The sequence below is a fragment of the Erpetoichthys calabaricus genome (genome assembly GCF_900747795.2).
Source record: "Erpetoichthys calabaricus chromosome 1 unlocalized genomic scaffold, fErpCal1.3 SUPER_1_unloc_1, whole genome shotgun sequence".
In the NCBI taxonomy this organism is placed as follows: Eukaryota; Metazoa; Chordata; class Cladistia; order Polypteriformes; family Polypteridae; genus Erpetoichthys; species Erpetoichthys calabaricus.
In genome coordinates, this window is record NW_026261574.1 from 58,988 (window position 1) to 77,500 (window position 18,513).

Here is an 18,513-nt window from a genome sequence, read left to right on the forward strand (position 1 = left end):
GGTACGTTTCTATCAGACCAGAATTAACAACACTTCTGACACACACTCTCTGTTCTGCACTTTCACCTTTATTTTTAACCCTCTACCACCTCCTCCTCCAACCTCCTTGATTAGGTCAAAAGGTGGCTGCTATCAGTGGTCAGTTCTCATCATCACTGCCAGTCATCATTCCTCCTGCCAAGTATCACCCAACATTCTCCACATTCTCTCCACTTTCTGACGCTAATGTTTCCAACCTCCTCTCCAGTCACCCCAATACCTGTCCACTCAACCCCATTTCCTCACATCTCCTTCAGGCTATCTCTCCTCACTCATTTCTGAAATTACACACATCATCACATCATTAACACCTCGCTCATCTCAAGTACCTTTCCTACGATGTTCAGACCTGCTCTGATAATCCCACTCCTCAAAAAACAACACTCAATCTGTCCTAAGTTAGCCATTACAGGCCTGTCTCTCTCCTTTCCTATCCATCCAAAACACTTGACTGTGCTGTGTGTCTAACCAAGACTTTTTTTTACTTGTCTGCTTGATCCCAAACAGTCTAGCATCAAAAGTTACTGCTCTACTGAGGCAGCTCTACTGATTGTGGTCGACCAGCTATGGTTAGCTACAGCTCCCAACATGTCATCAGTCCTGATCCTTCTAGATATCTCCTCAGCCTTTGACACAGTCAATCATGAGATTCTTTGCACCCCCCTCTCTGAACCTGACACCACCAGGACTTCTCTCAGATGGTTTGAGACCTAGATCTTGGGCATCTGTCCTGGCAAGAAGAAATGTCAATGGTGCATCAGACATTTACAGGGCTGCCCCAGGGTCAATGCTGAGTCCTCTACTCTTCTCTCTCTACATCACCTCTCTGGACCCCATCATCCAATTCAATGATTTCTCATATCTGTGCTCTGCTGACGGTGCACAGCTGTACCTGTCGTTCTCCCCTGAGGAAAACATGGCATCAGCTGAATTCTCTGTATGTCTTACTGGTATTTCAACCTGGATCAGGTTGAAATACCAGCATCTACAGCTCAGCCTGGCAAAGATAGAGCTTCTTGTTACTCTGGCCAGTCAGTCTGTTCAGCTCTCCATCTCTGCACAGCTCATTGTCACTAACAGCTGACAAGTCCATACGCAGCCTTGGGGTGGTGATAAGCAGCCATCTTTCTCTGACCACATTTCTGATGTCTCTCATTCATGCAGATTCACTCTGTATAACATCTACAAGATCAGACCTTACCTGACTGAATACACAGCCCGACTTCTGGTCAAGGTTTTGTTCTTATCACTCCTGAATTACTGTAACTCACCATTAGCAGGAGCATCCACATACAGTGGATATAAAAAGTTTACACACCCCCTCCAAAATGATAATAAATGAAACCAAGAGAAATCCTGTCAGAGCTCATACCTCATTCATTGTAAAACTGCAATCTGTACAAAGAAGGTGAAAACAAATCAGAGACTGTCAGTGAAAATTAGGAGAACATACTACAAAAACCTGGTGTCATGCTGAAAGGTGAAGTTCCTCTTCTTCTTCAGTTTCCTAGCAGATGCTTGAAGGTTTTGTTCCAAAATAGACTGACACTTGGAGCTCTTCATGACTCCGTCCACCCTGACTAAAGCCCCAGTTAAAGCTGAAGAAATGCAAACCCCAAAGCCTGACACTGCCTCCAGTGTGCTTCACTGTGGGTCTCATGGTGTTCTTTTGATGTAGTTCTGTGTTGGTTCAAACATACCATTTGGAATTATTGCCAAAAAGTTCAAACTTGGTCTCATCAAACCATAATACATCTTTCCACATACTTGTGGGAGAGTGCATGTAGTTTTACCCAGGCTTGGATGTTTTGCTTTGTGAGAAAAGGCTTTCGTCTCACTGCCTTTTCCCACAACCCAGAAAATGACGGATTGTTGTCTCATGTAGAGAACAGCCAGGACTTGTCAGGAAATTTTGCAGCTGCTTTAGTGTTGCTGTAGACCTCTTGCTGGCCTCCCTGACCAGATATCTCCTTGTCTTCTCATTAATCTTAGACAGATGTTGTAATAGAGGGGTGTCAGGGACCTCTGGAAATGCGCTAATTCACAAGGTTTAGCTAACAGAAAGCTGAGTGCAGGAGTCACAGTCAGATGACTGGAGATATGAGACTGTTGAAGTCCAGTATTTTATATTTATATAACGTAAAAAAAAAAAAACAACTGCAACAATAAACAAACAAACATTCTGTAGAATTAATATGGCAGAGAGAAAAAGTCTGTCATGACAGGATTCATCTTGGTTTCATTTTTTTAACACAGAAAACCTGCTATTTTGGCATTGGTGTATAGACTTTGTATAGCCACTGTATGCTGTCAAGGTACTACAGATGGTCAAAAATGGAGCGGCCATCTTGTATTCAACCAGCCAAGACAGGTGCAAGTCACACCTTTCCTCAGATTTCTACTTTGGTTCTCTGTAGCAGCATACTGTACATTAAGTTCAAATCCTTGATGCTTTCCAACAGAGTAGTCATTGAGTCAATACCTGAGTATATGGAGACACTGGTGAGGTGCTGTGGTCCTTCTCGCCCACATAAGTCTGCCAGTGAACAGCGTCTGGTGATGTCACCTCTGTGTCGTACCAAATGTCAATTCAGATGCTTTTCATGTGGAGCTCCTAGTTGGTTGAACAAGCTGCCACCTCTGTCTGAACCACTGACTCCCTCAATGTGTTTAAGAAGCGATTGAAGACCCTCCTGCTCTGTGAATATCCACCAAACAGTTAAAGAATGTTTCATACTCTGTAAATATCTGCCATATTGTTAAATGACCATTTATCTTTTATGCTGGCTTTACTGTATAGCTCTTCGTTTGTGATGATCAACTTTTGTAACCTGTCCTGCCACACTTGCTTTAATAAGTCCATAGACTGATGTTACTTTTTTATGTTGACCTCCTTTGTAAGTCGCTTTGGGTAAAAGTGTCTGTCAAGCATATAAATATAAATGTTAATGTCACACCAATGTCAAAGAAGGACAGAGTGCCTAGAAATAATGTGCCACCCAACAAAGAGTTGCAGATGACAAGTGGACTTTATAAACACATATAAACATATTAAGAAGCTGGCTTGGTGGTCTTATGTTTAAATTGAAGTATAACTGCAGCCATCTGGACGAAATCTTTTTGAATTGTAGCTGCTGGCTGCACAGACATTGTATTATATGATATCAACATTGCAATGGTGTCAGCTGGGATGATATCAGTGCCAAGTCAGATGCAGGATAAGCTGTGCCAGTCAACGTAGATCTGATTAAAAAGGGAGTGTTGGCCACAGTGGCATGATCTCCATTCTAGTGAGTAAAAATATATTGGGCCTGCACTGGCAAGCACCGCGTGACTCTACAACATACAGAGATCGAGTTACATTGCAAGAACGAACTCTACAAAGACATGGCAAACATAATGACAAAGGAGACGTGTGAGTGCAAACTTTGGTGTGGAGAAGAACTGACAGTCTGTGGAAAGAAGACGTCTCTGTTCAGGTATCTTCTACCATACAGCCGGTGAATAAAGTGTCCAGAGACTGATGGTCCTGCACCATATCAGAGGGCCTGCAGATGCAGTTTCTCCACCAGTTTATGAGGGATGGCGGCTGTAAATGCTGAAATGAAATCAGTGAACAGCATCCTGACGTGAGTGTCCTATTTACTAAGGTGGGACAGGGCCAGGTGAAGGGCAAAGGACATGGGATCATTGGAGTGACAAACCGGAGTTGGTCATTTGAGGCAGTGACATCAGTGTTCATGTACCTCATAAGTAGCCTCTCATGATAACCAGTGTGATTGCCATTAGGTGATGGTCACTGAGGCAGGAAACAGCTGATGTCACTGGCACAGGTATGATGCTGGTGACTTTCAAGCACTTGGGGACAATTGTCTCCTTTACGAAAAGCTAAAGCTTCCTTGTTATGTGAGATGGAATGTCTGCCCTCCAAACATTTATAATACTTCACACGTGTAATACAAATGACTAATTGCTAGTGAAGTCAGGGACTGTAATATGATGAAAAGAATTTATCTTGTCATTTCAATACAATTACAACATCCTTTTCTTCAGGACTTAATCGATACAAAATGTCATGAAAGTGCAGTCACATCGTGTCAGTTTTTCCTGAGTCACCCCTAATGTGGTAGAGTGGAAGTGAACAGCAGCTTTGTGAATGTCTGGTGGTCTTTTTTATGAGGAGAGTGTGTTGAGCAGATGAAAAGAGAGGATTAGAGAGGTTGATAAATGAAGAGAATGAGAGAGAGAGAAGGTTGGATGATGTGGAGGTAGTGAATCAGGAAGTGCAACGGATTAGCAAGGAGTAAGTAAGGACAGCTATGAAGAGGATGAAGAATGGAAAGGCTGTTGGTCCAGATGACATACCTGTGGAAGCATGGAGGTGTTTAGGAGAAATGGCAGTGGAGTTTTTAACCAGATTGTTTAATGGAATCTTGGAAAGTGAGAGGATGTCTGAGGTGTGGAGAAGAAGTGTACTGGTGCTGATATTTAAGAATAAGGGGGATGTGCAGGACTGTAGTAACTACAGGGGAATAAAAATGATGAGCCACAGCATGAAGTTATGGGAAAGAGCAGTGGAAGCTCAGTTAAGAAGTGAGGTGATGATTAGTAACCGGCAGGATGGTTTCATGCCAAGAAAGAGCACCACAGATGTGATGTTTGCTCTGAGGGTGTCGATGGAGAAGTAAAGAGAAGTCTTTATGAACCTGGAGAAAGCATATGACAAGGTGATTTGAGACGAGCTGTAGTATTGTGTGAAGAAGTTGGGAGTGGCAGAGAAGTACGTAAGAGTTGTACAGGATATGTACGAGGGAAGTGTGACAGTGTTGGGGTCTGTGATAGGAGTGACAGATGCATTCAAGTTGGAGGTGGGATTACATCAGGGATAGGCTCTTAGCCCTTTCTTATTTGTAATGGTGATGGACAGGTTGACAGACGAGATTACACAGGAATCCCCATGGACTATGATGTTTGCTGATGACATTGTGATCTGTAGTGATAGTAGGGAGCAGGTCGAGGAGACCCTGGAGAGGTGGAGATCTGCTCTAGAGAGGAGAGGAATGAAGGTCAGTAGGAACAAGACAGAATACATGTGTGTGAATGAGAGGGAGGTCAGTGGAATGGAGAGGATGCAGGGAGTAGAGTTGGCGAAGGTGGATGAGTTTAAATGCTTGAGATCAACAGTACAGAGTAATGGGGAGTGTGGAAGAGAGGTGAAAAAGAGAGTGCTGGCAGGGTGGAATGGATGGAGAAGAGTGTCAGGAGTGGTTTGTGACAGACGGGTTTCAGCAGGAGTGAAAGAGAAGGTCTACAGGATGATAGTGAGACCAGCTATATTATATGGGTCGGAGACAGTGACACTGACCACAAAGCAGGAGACAGAGCTGGAGGTGGCAGAGTTAAAGATATTAAGATTTCCATTGGGTGTGACAAGGATGGATAGGATTAGAAATGAGGACATTAGAGGGTCAGATCAAGTTGGACTGTTGGGAGGCAAAATCAGAGAGGCGAGATTGAGTTGGTTTGGACATGTGCAAGGAAGAGATGCTGGGTGTATTGGGAAAAGGATGTTAAAGATAGAGCTGCCAGGGAAGAGGAAAAGAGGAAGGCCTAAGAGGAGTTTTATGGTTGTGGTGAGAGAGGATATGCAGGTGAATATGTAACAGAACAAGATGCAGAGGACAGAAAGATATGGAAGAAGATGATCCGCTATGGCAACCCGTAATGGGAGCAGTTGAAAGAAGAAGAAGAAGAAGAAGAAGAAGAAGAAGAAGAAGATTGTACTTGTCCATCTGGTCTATCAGGCTGGGTTGAGCAATTTACATTTTCATATTGTTGTGGGTTACTAGTTTTCATTTGTCACATAGACATGTGCACAGAATTGTCCCCAAGTTGTCTCAGGTCTACATTTTGTCCTCTCTGCTCCTTTTCTCCAGGCTGTGCTGAGCCTTTTTCCTCCCAGTTCTTTGTCTTGGCCCAGTCATCTGAGTTCAGGCTTGAACTTGACTTTGTCCTTTTGTTTTGTGCTAATGCCCACTTGTCTGTTTAAAAGACACTGAAATATGTTGACTTAAAGCTGTCCTATGACTCCTCTGTGGCCTCTCTGATCTCTGTGCTCTTAACTGGCTTGTGATGGCCTTGGTGGCCTGCAGATGTCAATAGTCAAGTCTGAGGATTAGCAGAACAATAAGAACACAAATGAGCAAAAGCAGATGGTCAGTGTTGAGTGATCTTATGATACAACTGAACAAATTATTCAAAACTAAAATAAAGTGCAGTGCTTCTTCAATAAATAAGTTAATAAATAAATAAATAAATAAATAAATAAATAAATAAATATTCCCCACTAGAAAGAGTGTTCATTGGTGTTGATTAAAATTAGAGTAAACAATCCATAGATTAAAATGAGGCAGGTTTTGTCCTTGACTCTTGAGTGCCATGTGCTCACTCCACTCATGCCCCCTTCTCAACGTCTTCCATCAGCTTGTTCACGATTCTGCATTTACTTTATTTCTTGTTTAACCTCCGTCTCCATTTTTCATTTTTCTTTCCTGTTCAGTTTTGTTCTTGACTATCCTGCTCAGCTCATTTTAAACTCCCTGGGGTGCAGGTGTCTAATGAGGACACTGGCTGAACCACACGTGTCTGCAGGTATAAAGTGCGCTCCGCCAATTCACCACCAACACTCCAGGGCTGCTCTGCTCAACCACACTACCACATCCACCTACGCCCCTCTGAGTCCACCATTTTAATTTAAAAACCCGAACACAACCACTGACCCCTGACATGTGTCACCACACAGCTTTGTATTTAGTAGTAAAGAGAATAACAAAGTGACCAGAGTGACCAGTGGAGCACAGGACTAGTGTGACAGGTGTCCTTAGTGACGTCAAATTATTCACATCTCCAGTCGACTGTTTGATTGTCTGCTGGCATTGAGGAAGACCCTGACAGAGTGAAATGAGAAAAGAAGGATTTGTGAGGCAGAGGGCTTGGACCTCTGATGACATCAGTGAGGACCATGTGTGTACAAAAATATCAAAAAGGCGCTATATACTGGATTATTGAAAAAGTCATGTGATAGCCTACACTGATCATGTGGTGAGATTCTTGTTTTAATGTCCCACAAGAGACACAAGTGTGAGTTACAAACACAAGAGGGCGCCACTCCTCACACTGGAGTATCTCACTGACACACCCACTGAGGTGGCTGGCTGGTCATTTCTACTGCTGCTGTCCACCTTTCCTCCTGTTCCTCTGTTTGTCCTCGTCTCTCTCCTTCTCCTAATCCTCTGCCTTGTCCTCCTCTTTTATTCATCCTTTCATTCCATCTGTTCATCTACTTCTCTTGTCTCTCCTTATCTTTGTTATTCTATTCTTTTTGTCCTTATCTGTCACTCTAGTCCAGCTCTAGCTGTCCACTCCTCTTTGTCTTCTGTCACTTTAGTCAGCTCTTCTCCTCACACTGACTGTGTTTCTCCTCCTTATTCTATTTTAGTGATTTTTAACAAACTTTACTGAGGACAACTGAGGACTGTAAGGAGGAAAGTGACAATGGAGGACAGGAACAAGTACGAGATTAAAATAAAGAATGGACAGCGTGAGCTTGTGGGACAAGAAATAAAACAACAGTCTGGACAGAGAGGATGAGGAGAGTGACCAGTGTGGTGGAGGGGCTCAGGGTCACAATGCTGTCTTTATGAATTTAATTTTTAAAAGGGAAATCTGCAGTTGTGTCACCTCACGTCCATCTGTCTGTCCATAAGGGACACTGCAGTCTGTCCTGATTAAACACAGCGTTTGTGTTGTGGGAGTGGAAAAGTCAGAGCCATAATGTGACAAGAAATAAAATTCATAAGACACACAAACACACACACACAAACACACACACACACACACACACAAACACACACACACACACTTGTTGTTCACTTACTTCAGTTTCTCTAATTTGCAGTTTTCACTCCTCAGCCCCTCACACAGCTGATTCACTCCTGAATCCTCCATGATGTTTTTGCTCAGGGTCAGTTCAGTCAGTCGTGAGTGTGGAGCAGAAAGAGCTGAGGAGAGAGTTGAGCAACATCTGGAGGTGAGACCACAATAAGACAGGCTGTGGAGAAGAAGAGAGAGAAGTGAGGACATGAGGAGAGACAGACAGGCCATCGGTGGTCTCAATAAGTGACATGATGACTACAAGCAGAGCTGGATGCTCAGGTGTGTCACTGAACAGCAGGCTGCTGCTAGCATTTGAACTGAAACACAATTTGAACTCCACACCAATGTTGCCCTTCAAGGCGCTATATACCTGAAGCATCTTCTGTCTGTCACGTTACCCTGAGTGATGAGAGGACGTCAGCCGTCACACTGGACAGGAGTGTCACACAGCAGGACTGACCTTGTCCTCCACTTGAGTGTTCAGATGCTCTTCTCTGAGTTGGTGACAGCCGAGTGACAAACTCAGATTTCTGTCCATCATTCAGGACTCAGGGTGAGGACACAACTGAAATGATTGACAGGAGGCCATTTACAAATGCCAGCCTCTCCAGATGTGCAGTGACAGCAGCTGTAAATCAGTCAGCCTTTATTTTATAGAGCGCTAGTCACAAAGTTACAACACAAACAAGAGGACAAATAAACACAACGAGCCCAAAGATAAATAAGTGACAAGGGAGAGGTGACAGGAGAGGTGATGGGACACAGGAGGACATGACAGTCCAGTCCAGGAGAGACACACAGAGGGTCACCGGCTGCTCACAGTGACGCTCCACTCTGTTCAGTCATCTTCTCTAAAGCCTATCAGCCACCTGAGCTCAATGGACAAACTCCACTCAGCCGGCTGGTGACACAGGTTCAAGGTGACGGGCTTGTTGTGTCATAGCGAGGGTCTCTCTCAGTGTCACTGCACACACCAGCTGTCACAGACATGGTGGACTGAAGAGCTTTGGTGGTCAGTAGAGAGTTTGGACCCTGGACTCTTCATGGACACTTAAGCACCAAAGTTATAAAACTGAATAATAAATAACAGAGAGGATAAAATAATAAGACAGAAAAATCAAAATCAAATAAAGAATAAAAATGTGTTTGAGTGTCACTGTGACAAAGTGGACAAATGGACGCAGTTTACAAATTAGAATTTGTGGGCAAATATAAATGAAGACATTCCAGATAAAAAATATGAAGAGAGACAAAGCCATCCCCTTTATTTTATATAGCGCCTTTCAATCCAAAGTCACTTTACATGTCCAGCTCTCTCCTTGTGTTCTTACTCTGAGCACAGACAGGTGAAGTGACTCACTCAGGGTCACACAGCATGTGACAGGCAGGAACTGAACCCGCGTCACTGGGATGTCAAGTGTGGCACCTCAGCCTCTGGCCCACAGAACTGGGAATCAGGATTGGCCAGAATGACAGAGGAGGCGGGACATGAGCTGTCAGTCAGCCTGAGAAGGTGTGAAGAGAAGGCGGCCATCTCAGTGAATTTGATTTATCAGGCCTTTGATCAAATGGGACGCTTTGGTGTCTTTAGATGACCTAAAAATGTCGACTGACTGAAGTGTTTCATTATTGTGTTGTTAAACATTTGGTCAAAGTGTGAAGGCTAAGGAGGGCTGAAGTGACACACAGACACTCAAACGTGTGACATGAACAGGACAGTGGCACAGTGGTTAGACACACATCAGGGACCAGCTCTTGGTGCTGATTCTTTTTTCATTTTTATGCTGATAAGACTTTAAGGTGTTTGGCTGACTTCACATTTATAAGTCAAGTACTCAAAGACATGGTGACAATAAACAGCTAAAGTAAAATGTGTACAAATGAGAGTGACATACAAGTGACAAGGGCCACAAATCAAATGTCATTGGACTCTGAGGTGCTGCAGATCTCCAACAAGGAGGACACACTGAGCTGAGTTTCGGTGCTCGACTAACAACTGAAATCTTCTTAATGGCCGACGAAAAGATGAGCCAAAGACGAGGTCAGCGCCACATTTCAGGCCTTCGTCAGACCACAGGACTCAGGGAGTGTCAGACTTTTCAAAAGCTTCAAGGCCGAGGTGAGCTGCTCAGTGGTCTTGTACCACATGTTGGTCACAGTGTGTTATTGTGATGAATTCCACTGATTTCTTTACATTAATATTGAAAATTTGTTTCTGTTTTTCTTGTTCTTTAGTGTTTTTGTGTTATAACTTCTTCTGAATTCTTTACACTTTGAGGAAGTTGATTATATTTTATATTTTCCTGTGACGCCATCTTCAGTTCTTGTGTGTCACTATTCTGTGTGTCTGTTGTGAAGGAGTTGCTATAAAGTGACAATCAGGGTCACACTAAGCGTTTTTTCAAAGATCAAGGAGTATAAAGTTCAGTCCATTGGACTTCTGTGTTATCTGAGTTTGTGGATGTGACATAAAGAATAAGCACACGTGTGTGTAAAAGTCAGACGTCACAACTGGTGCTTTGTGTTTGGACTGTGAGTTTGGATTTCACTTTCAGTTTTGACACTCTGCTTTTTGATCTTTCAGTTCTGATTTCCTCTTCTGGCTCTCAATTCCCATTTTTCTCCCATTTTAATTGTAGTCCTGATTTAAACTCAGATCATTTAAAATGAGTGAATCAGTGAGAGAAGACGGGTTTATAAGGATATGAAGGACCTTGAGGGAGAGGTTAAAGATTTAAATACCCCGATGACACAAGTCACAACTACTTTGTGACAAACTCTAACTGATCTTTACTTCAAGTGCTCACATAAATCAAGGTGCTGGTGGTCTGCCAGTAGCTGGTGGGAGTCACGTAAAGGACCAGCCAGTCCTCATGTGATTTATTTTACTGGAGACCCTAAAAATGGAGGGGATGTTTGAATTAGCAAAGGACGTGTTTGATTGTCAGCCAAATCCTGATTCTAAAAATCAGCTTATGTTGGTCATTTGATGTCACTGCTTGATGAGAAGCCACCTGAATGGACATTCACAATGACAAGACAAGTCACAGTGCTGTCCATCTATTGAGGGTTTGGTTTGTGAATTTAGAAACATTTTAAATATGGCTGTCAGATTAGAGGTGGCAGTCAGTCGATTACTAGAATTCAGTAAATATAAAGTGACAATTGACATGTGAGCCCATGAAGTGGTCAGACTGATGACCTTCTCATGTCACTGCTGACCACACAGAGCTGGCACACCACATGGTGTCAGGGCTGCCAGTCCTGATGGTGTCGACTCTCAGGTGTGACTCCATCACAAATCTGCTGCTAATGTCCTGCTGTCGTATGGACAGGCCAGTCAGCTACGTGACGATCATCGGGGGGTTTACTTCTGAACTGCTTTACACCCTAAAGACCTTAAGTAGTCAGTGAAGAGGGTGGGATTTGAACCTGTGGCCTGGAGATGTGGGGTAGCAGTGCTCACCTCTGTGCTGCCCCCCTATGAAGGATCACTTTGACTAAAACGAGTTCCAGAGGTGAACTCCATATTTGTACAGTAGGAGTGTGGACAGCCGGAGTTCAGAGGTTAGGATTATTAATGAGAACTGCAACTAAAGTGGCGAGAAGGTGTTATGTTAAACAAAATAAAAGTGAAAGGAAAAGATTGAAAAATAAAAACTAAACTGAAATTAAAACTGCAAACAGAAAACAAACTGAAATGAAATACAAATTTGCTTTTATCATTTTTTTGAATAACCAGACCAGAGTTCAACAATCAATTAGTTGACAGATTTTGTTGTTTTCCATTCCTGTAGCTCACTCTCTCCGTTGTTTTCTGTGTGTTTTACAAATCTGTTTCTTTACTTGTGCTAATTGTATATTTATGATCATCAATCCTCACCTGAGAGTCTGTCCCTGCGCTATACACACACACACTGTATGCTATTGTATTGTACTCCGCTCAGCTCTGGGCGACACTCCAAGGCTGGACCTTCACCTCCACTCACCGGCAGGCGGGCGGCCGAGCACTTGGACTGACGGACTTTAGCAGCACAGAAGGGTCTGTGAAGTGTTTGAGGGTCAGTGCTGTCTCTTCATGGCGCCTCTTCATGCTCTGTGCGGACTCCTTCATCACCGACTGCTCACCACAAAGATTCTGCTACAGGCTGTTTATTCTCCGCCAACTCTACGCTCTTTATAATCAGCATTTTAATTTATAAAGATATCACTTTACACTATCATGACATACTGGGCACAGGATATAAATTACTTTAAAAAAAATATTAATATGACCACAGCACACGTGAAATAACTGAGCACTCACGTATGATTACTTTACATTCTACAGCACACATGATGTCAGCGACAGACGACGACTCTTCTGTGGAGGGCACTGGCACAATGGCAGCCCCCTCAGACTGGCGGAGTGGTGGCTCTGAGGCTAGGGATCTGCACTGACAATCGGAAGGTTGTCGGTTCAAATCCCATAAATGCCAAAAGGGACTCTGCTCTGTTGGGCCCTTGAGCAAGGCCCTTAACCTGCAATTGCTAAACGCTTTGAGTAGTGAGGAAAGCGCTATATAAATGCAAAGAATTATTATTATTATTACTTCAATTATTAGATGAGGCATAGCGTGTTTGATAATGACTTTATTAAAAAACAAGACTTTTATTTTCAGAAAAATTGTTAACAAAGGTATTATGGAACTTGTGTTTCCTTTAAAAAAGATTAAACAAAGATGTTTCAGTGTTTAGGTGTGAGAGGCTGCAGCCCCACTTGTATATAAAATGTTTTATCAACCACAAATAACGAGACCACCTTGAGTTAGTAGCGAGTTCTTTCTTTTCCTTATTTTTAAAAGTATTTACTTTGTTGTCATAATTAGTCAGAATGATGTAAGTGGGGCGTCACTGTGATTTGATTTGGCTTTACACGGCTGGGGGGCTCCACATTCCTGACTACACCCGCGGTGCACATGAAGGACGCAGCTGCTGCCATTGGACGCCAATATGAGGCTGCTGGTGATTTGTGATTGACGAGTGATGAGGTGAAATAAAACAAACTCAGCAATCAGGGAGAGACGACCAGCCGGAGGACGTTGGTTTGTTGCCCCTTTTGTTCTTAGAGGAGTTAATTAGTGCTAACCGTGTTATTCTTATTAATGGAGAACTCCCAGAATGCATAACAAGATGGTCGCATGTTCATTTAGTGTAGCAGACAGCTGGTTCATTTACAAACCTCGTGAAAGCAGACTGAGGGGGGATTTTCAGTTCAGGAGGAGAACTGATTTGGGAGAAGCGGCGCAGGTTTAGTGGACGGAGCGCTCAGGTCAGATGGCTGTGGTTTGTCTCACCATTGGGAGACACTTTAGTAAGCTGATGGCTGCTGGGCTCTTAGAGCTTGATTTATTTATTTCCTGTTTTTTTTTTTTTTTTTCAAAATTATCGATTTGAATGAGTGCAACAGGTGAATATTCATTCTTTGCTGTGGTGTTTAATTATTGGTTGTTTTTTTTTTATTTATTTTCTTGTGATGAACATTTTCTTTATTTTTGAATGCAATGTGTCTGTTACTACATTTGTCCTAATTAGTAATTGTGCCATCTCTGACCAGTGTCTGACCCCATTACCTACCTGATGTCTACTAGGGGGGCTAAGGAGTGTTTTGCTCGCTTATCTCCTGCCATGGCACACACCGCAGTTTATTTATTGATGAAGGCCACACACAGGTTGTGTCCCCATCATTTGTAACTGTTCTGTGGACACTGAGGTGTGTTTCATCTTTCATATTCTCCATGATGAAGGAGAGTCTCATTTTTACCTGTAAGCTTCTTTAGACAAAAGTGAAAATTCTACAGATTTGTAACTGACTTATTATGATTAAAGTTATTAATTCCTGCAGCTATTAATAAAAATTGTTTTAAAAATAACACACTACAAAAATTACAAAACAGGCTTTCAATGCACAGACATATCTAACAATAACACAAAAATGACTTTTCTAGAACTTTCTAATCAGTTGTACTTTTCTCATTTCTCAACAAAGAGTGTCTAATAGTGAATTTCTATGAAAATTATTATTCGATTTATGTTGTTATTTAGCTGCTGTTGTGGCTTTCAGGTGCCACTGTGACACACAGCAGTGTATGTTCTGACATGGACCCTCGTCTATTTGTAGGCCTGACACCCCCCGATGGACACACTAATGTCACCCTCTGTGTCCACAGACAGTCAGACTAAACTCATGAAGGTTTTATTACTCACTCGACACGTCTGCAGAAGATAAGCCCCGGCGCCAGTCTCATGATGCACTCTGGGGTGAGGTTTGTGCCTGACAGGTTGAGCTCCTCAAGTTCTTGACAGCAGCTGATGACAGAGCCCAGCACAGCACAGTCCAGAGGAGATAAAGTCATGTTACTAAAACTCATCTTTAACTCCTTCCCAATGGCATCTCTGATTAATCTTTTATTCTGAGTCTCATAGAGCCACTGACACACTCGCAGAGCTTCACGTTTATCTCGTCCCCGTAGCGCCTCTTCAGCTTTCTGCTTCACCCACTCCAGTATTCGCTTTGCTGTCTTCCTCTCAAACTCCCCCATGACTGCCCCCAGTGTTTTAAACACAGAATCCCTGGCCAGTCCTGCTAAAAATCGAGTGAGAATCTCAAACTGGCCATCTTTACACAACTCCAGCTTCTCAAGGAGCTCCTCGATGCCCCCTGATGGATCGAGGTAGAAGGTACAGGCGGCCATGAACTCCTGTATGGTGAGGTGGTAGAATGTGTACGTCGTGTGCTCCAGAGTGCTTTCTCTCTGAAGGATTTCTTTGAGGAACCCTGAGAGGAATGGAGAGGACAGGATTTGCCGGAGACCAAAGGTGGACATCTCAAACTTGTCATAAAACACAAGAGTTCTGTTTACCACCCCATAATAAGCCATTTTTCCTAGTTTGACCAGAATCTCTCGCTGGTCTTTGGCTTCTCGCTTGTGATTGGTGAGGATGTTGAGAAGGAACATCGCAAAGAGCTCAGTGACAGTTCTGGGGGAAGCTCCTCGCTCTTCTTCAGGTGTCATGAAGTGGCTCTTCAGGACAGAGCAGATAATCCAGCAGTATGAGGGGTTGAAGCACATAGTGTACAGGATATCATTCTCCTCCACATACTGAAAAGCCTCAGAGCCCTGAGCAGCATCACCAAAGAACTCCTTAAAGTACATCAACCTTTGTTCAGGGAAGAACCCCAGGATCTCTGCAAATCGATCAACTCTCTCCATGTCCAGGTCCTCCAGGGCTGTTGGTCTGGTTGTGATTAGAACTGTACAGCCCTTCAGTAATGTCCTTCTGACCAGGCTGGTGACCAGGATGTGGACAGGGAAGTAGTCATCTGGGTTTGAGGGGAGCTTCCTGGGTGTGAAGTCCAGTTTGTGTTTGTACTCATCCAGTCCATCAAATATAAAGAGGAGAGATTCAGGTTTCTGAAGGATTTCTGTCAGTCTTGGGTCATTGAGATATTTATAGTGCCTTACAATCAGCCTGGTCAGAGGCATCTGTGGTTCTGTTTCTGTGTCTAGTAAGTTGAGCTCCTTGAATTTAAACAGGAACACAAATGCAAACCTCTGGTACTGAGTGCCTCTGGCCCAGTCAAACATTATCTTCTGGACCATGGTGGTCTTCCCAATTCCAGCCACCCCACTGACCACTACAATGTGAGGGTCTGTCTCACTTCCAGGACTCCTCCTAAAAAGCTGCTCAGTCCAGATTCGCTCACATTTCTCTTTGGTCCGCTCCTCTATGAGCTTTGCATGTTGTCTTCCCATTTTCTCAAGTTCATGGTGCCTCTCACTGTAGGTTCTTTTGAACTGTTTAAAGACAATCAGCTCTGTGTATCGTGTCTCAAAGCCCACGACTCTGGTGTGTGTATCACCAAGAGAAGCCTGATCCTCCAGAATTGTTGTGGATTCAGACACACGACCTCTATGTGTCTCATGGAGGCCTGAAAGTAATAAAGAGAACTTGTGAAAAAAAAATTGGACTTTTTGGAGTTTGACTTTGATGTTTGGAGATGCCAGATAAACCAGCACCTTGTAGTCAGGATAACTGAACTTGAGGAGGTGGCTAACCTGTGGTGTGGTAGGAGATTACAGATCTTGCCCAGGTGTTTTTCAGGGGGATAGTGTGAACCTGAGAGGAGACTTCAAGCAGACAGGTAGAAACAGGTGTGTCATTGTTGGACATGCAGTACACATAAGGCTACAGGTGACACTGGCCAAGGGCTCCAGTCCAGAGTTGAGAGTTGACAACCACTGTCAAGTCTTTGTGGAGCTTGATAGTGACTCTGACAATTCTGTGGTGGAGTCAATTGCGGGTCAATTGAAAACCAGTCACCTCAGAAAGACAAACGCAGTGTGAGTACAGGACTCAGTCTCTACAGGGATTGAGATTTAGGTTTATGTTCTTGTGTGGTTAGACTCTTGTATGGTGTGCTGTCTACCTGATGGACAGTTGGGACACCTCCTTGGAAGGGTGAACAGTCTGCTGGCAAGGGTGGGGGGATTTAGTTCTCATTGGCCATATTGGAAAAGAAGAAAAATGTGTGAGCAGAGTGACACTTCGACAATCAAGGAGTTAAGTGCCAAACTTAGGAGTGGAACGGACATGGTGGTCATCTCTAAAGTTTTGACTTTTCAGTTCATATAAGACTGAGGTGATTAGAAAGTTTAAACGCATGGCTCATCCTGGGGTAGGATAGAAGGGTACAGGTTAATGGGGCATTGGGATGACTTGATAAGATGCATTTGATCAGGAGGGACACCAATGTGGGGGTGTGGGGGTGTTAGGTAGGACATATAAGTAGATAACTCAAAGATCAGGGTAGGGGAGAAGGTAGCAGGGAGGTCAGGACAGGCCAGGTTTCACATAAATGGATACCCACTACAGTGTAAAAACAAATACAGAAACAATTCAGAAGTTTCTACTAAAAGAGTCAAAGGTAATTGAGTAATACATTTAAATCATTGGTCTTAAATGCAATGAAAAAATAATAAACTGTATGAGTAGTTCTGTGTAACTGAACTATCTATCTATCTATCTATCTATCTATCTATCTATCTATCTATCTATCTATCTATCTATCTATCTATCTATCTATCTATCTATCTATCTATCTATCTATCTATCTATCTATCTATCTATCTATTGAGAAAGCAGAAAAAACATTATTAACTCAAATGATTATAAGTATCCATCTATCCATCCATTGTCCAACCTGCTGTGTCCTGACTGCAGGGCGCGGGGCGGGAAGCAGACCCCGGGCAGGGAGCCAGCCCACCGCAGATGATTATAAGTATTTAACTCACAAAATACCAATGAATGTATTTTGTATTAATCATGCTGCAGAGAACTATATGATTTTATACTTCTATATGATTTGATCTGTATTTAGGTAGGAAAGGAATTATGTTTATGCACAGAATATGAGACTGATTTAATTCTTCTATGTGAAAGTGCTAACCTCTTGATATTAACAGAACACCCTGTGATATCTATACTAATAAAAGGCAAAGCCCTCACTGACTCACTCACACACTCATCACTAATTCTCCAACTTCCCGTGTAGGTGGAAGGCTGAAATTTGGCAGGCTCATTCCTTACAGCTTACTTACAAAAGTTAGACAGGTTTCATTTTGAAATTCAAAGCACAACGGTCATAACTGGAACCTCTTTTTTGTCCATATACTGTAACGGACTGCAGCTCGCTGGCCGTGGGAGGCGGGGTTGCATATCGCGTCATCACGCCTCCCACGTAATCACGTGAACTGACTGTGAACGCAGTACGTAGAAAACAAGGAAGAGCCCCAAAGAGCGCTGAAGAAAACATTCATTACACTAAAGACTGCTTCACAAAAAAACAGCAGAGCGCCTTATATGAGCAGGCAGTCAGCTAAAGAAGGGAATCAATAAATAACTAAAATCGTAATAAACGAACAAAAAATAGCGGAGAATCCGCGGATTAAATAAAGGAAATGGGTACCTGAACAAAAAAGTGACTCTCAAATACCTACACAATAACTATAAAACAGCGGACAGCTGGCCAACCACAAGCATTACCTGGTAGGTAACCACCCATACAATCAGATTGTGATTCAGACTACGAATGCCGTGAATACATATATATATATATATATATATATATATAAGTAGATATGTGTATATATATATCTATACTAATTAATAAAAGGCAGAGCCCTCACTGACTGACTGACTCACTGACTGACTGACTGACTGACACACTGACTGACTGACTGACTCACTCATCACTAATTGTCCAACTTCCCGTGTAGGTGGAAGGCTAAAATTTGGCAGGCTGATTCCTTACAGCTTACTTACAAAAGTTAGGCAGGTTTCATTTCGAAATTCAACGCATAATGGTCATAACTGGAACCTCATTTTTGACAATATACTGTAATGGACGGCAGCTTGATGGCCGTGGGAGGCGGAGTTGAGTGTCACGTCATCACGCCTCCCACGTAATCACGTGAAAAGACTGTGAACTCAGTAGGG

General features: G+C 43.1%; 1 protein-coding gene across 7 annotated transcripts in view; it reads right to left on the reverse strand.

Annotated features, from left to right (window-relative positions):
• The window catches only part of LOC127526323 (NACHT, LRR and PYD domains-containing protein 3-like), a 61,279-nt gene extending 45,418 nt beyond the window's left edge, over positions 1–15,861 (reverse strand). For 3 of the 7 annotated variants that reach the window (XM_051921605.1, XM_051921604.1, XM_051921601.1), the window contains exons 1-2: positions 14,221–15,860; positions 7,976–8,149 (exon numbers count right to left, since the gene is read on the reverse strand). In XM_051921605.1, coding sequence (XP_051777565.1) covers positions 7,976–8,149; positions 14,221–15,770 — 1,724 coding nt within the window. In that variant the 5' untranslated portion in view covers positions 15,771–15,860. Of the gene's footprint in view, positions 1–7,975; positions 8,150–14,220 lie in introns of all 7 variants that reach the window. The other 4 variants (XM_051921606.1, XM_051921603.1, XM_051921602.1 and 1 more) reach the window with 3 other exon arrangements.
• Positions 15,862–18,513: the final 2,652 nt, after the last annotated feature.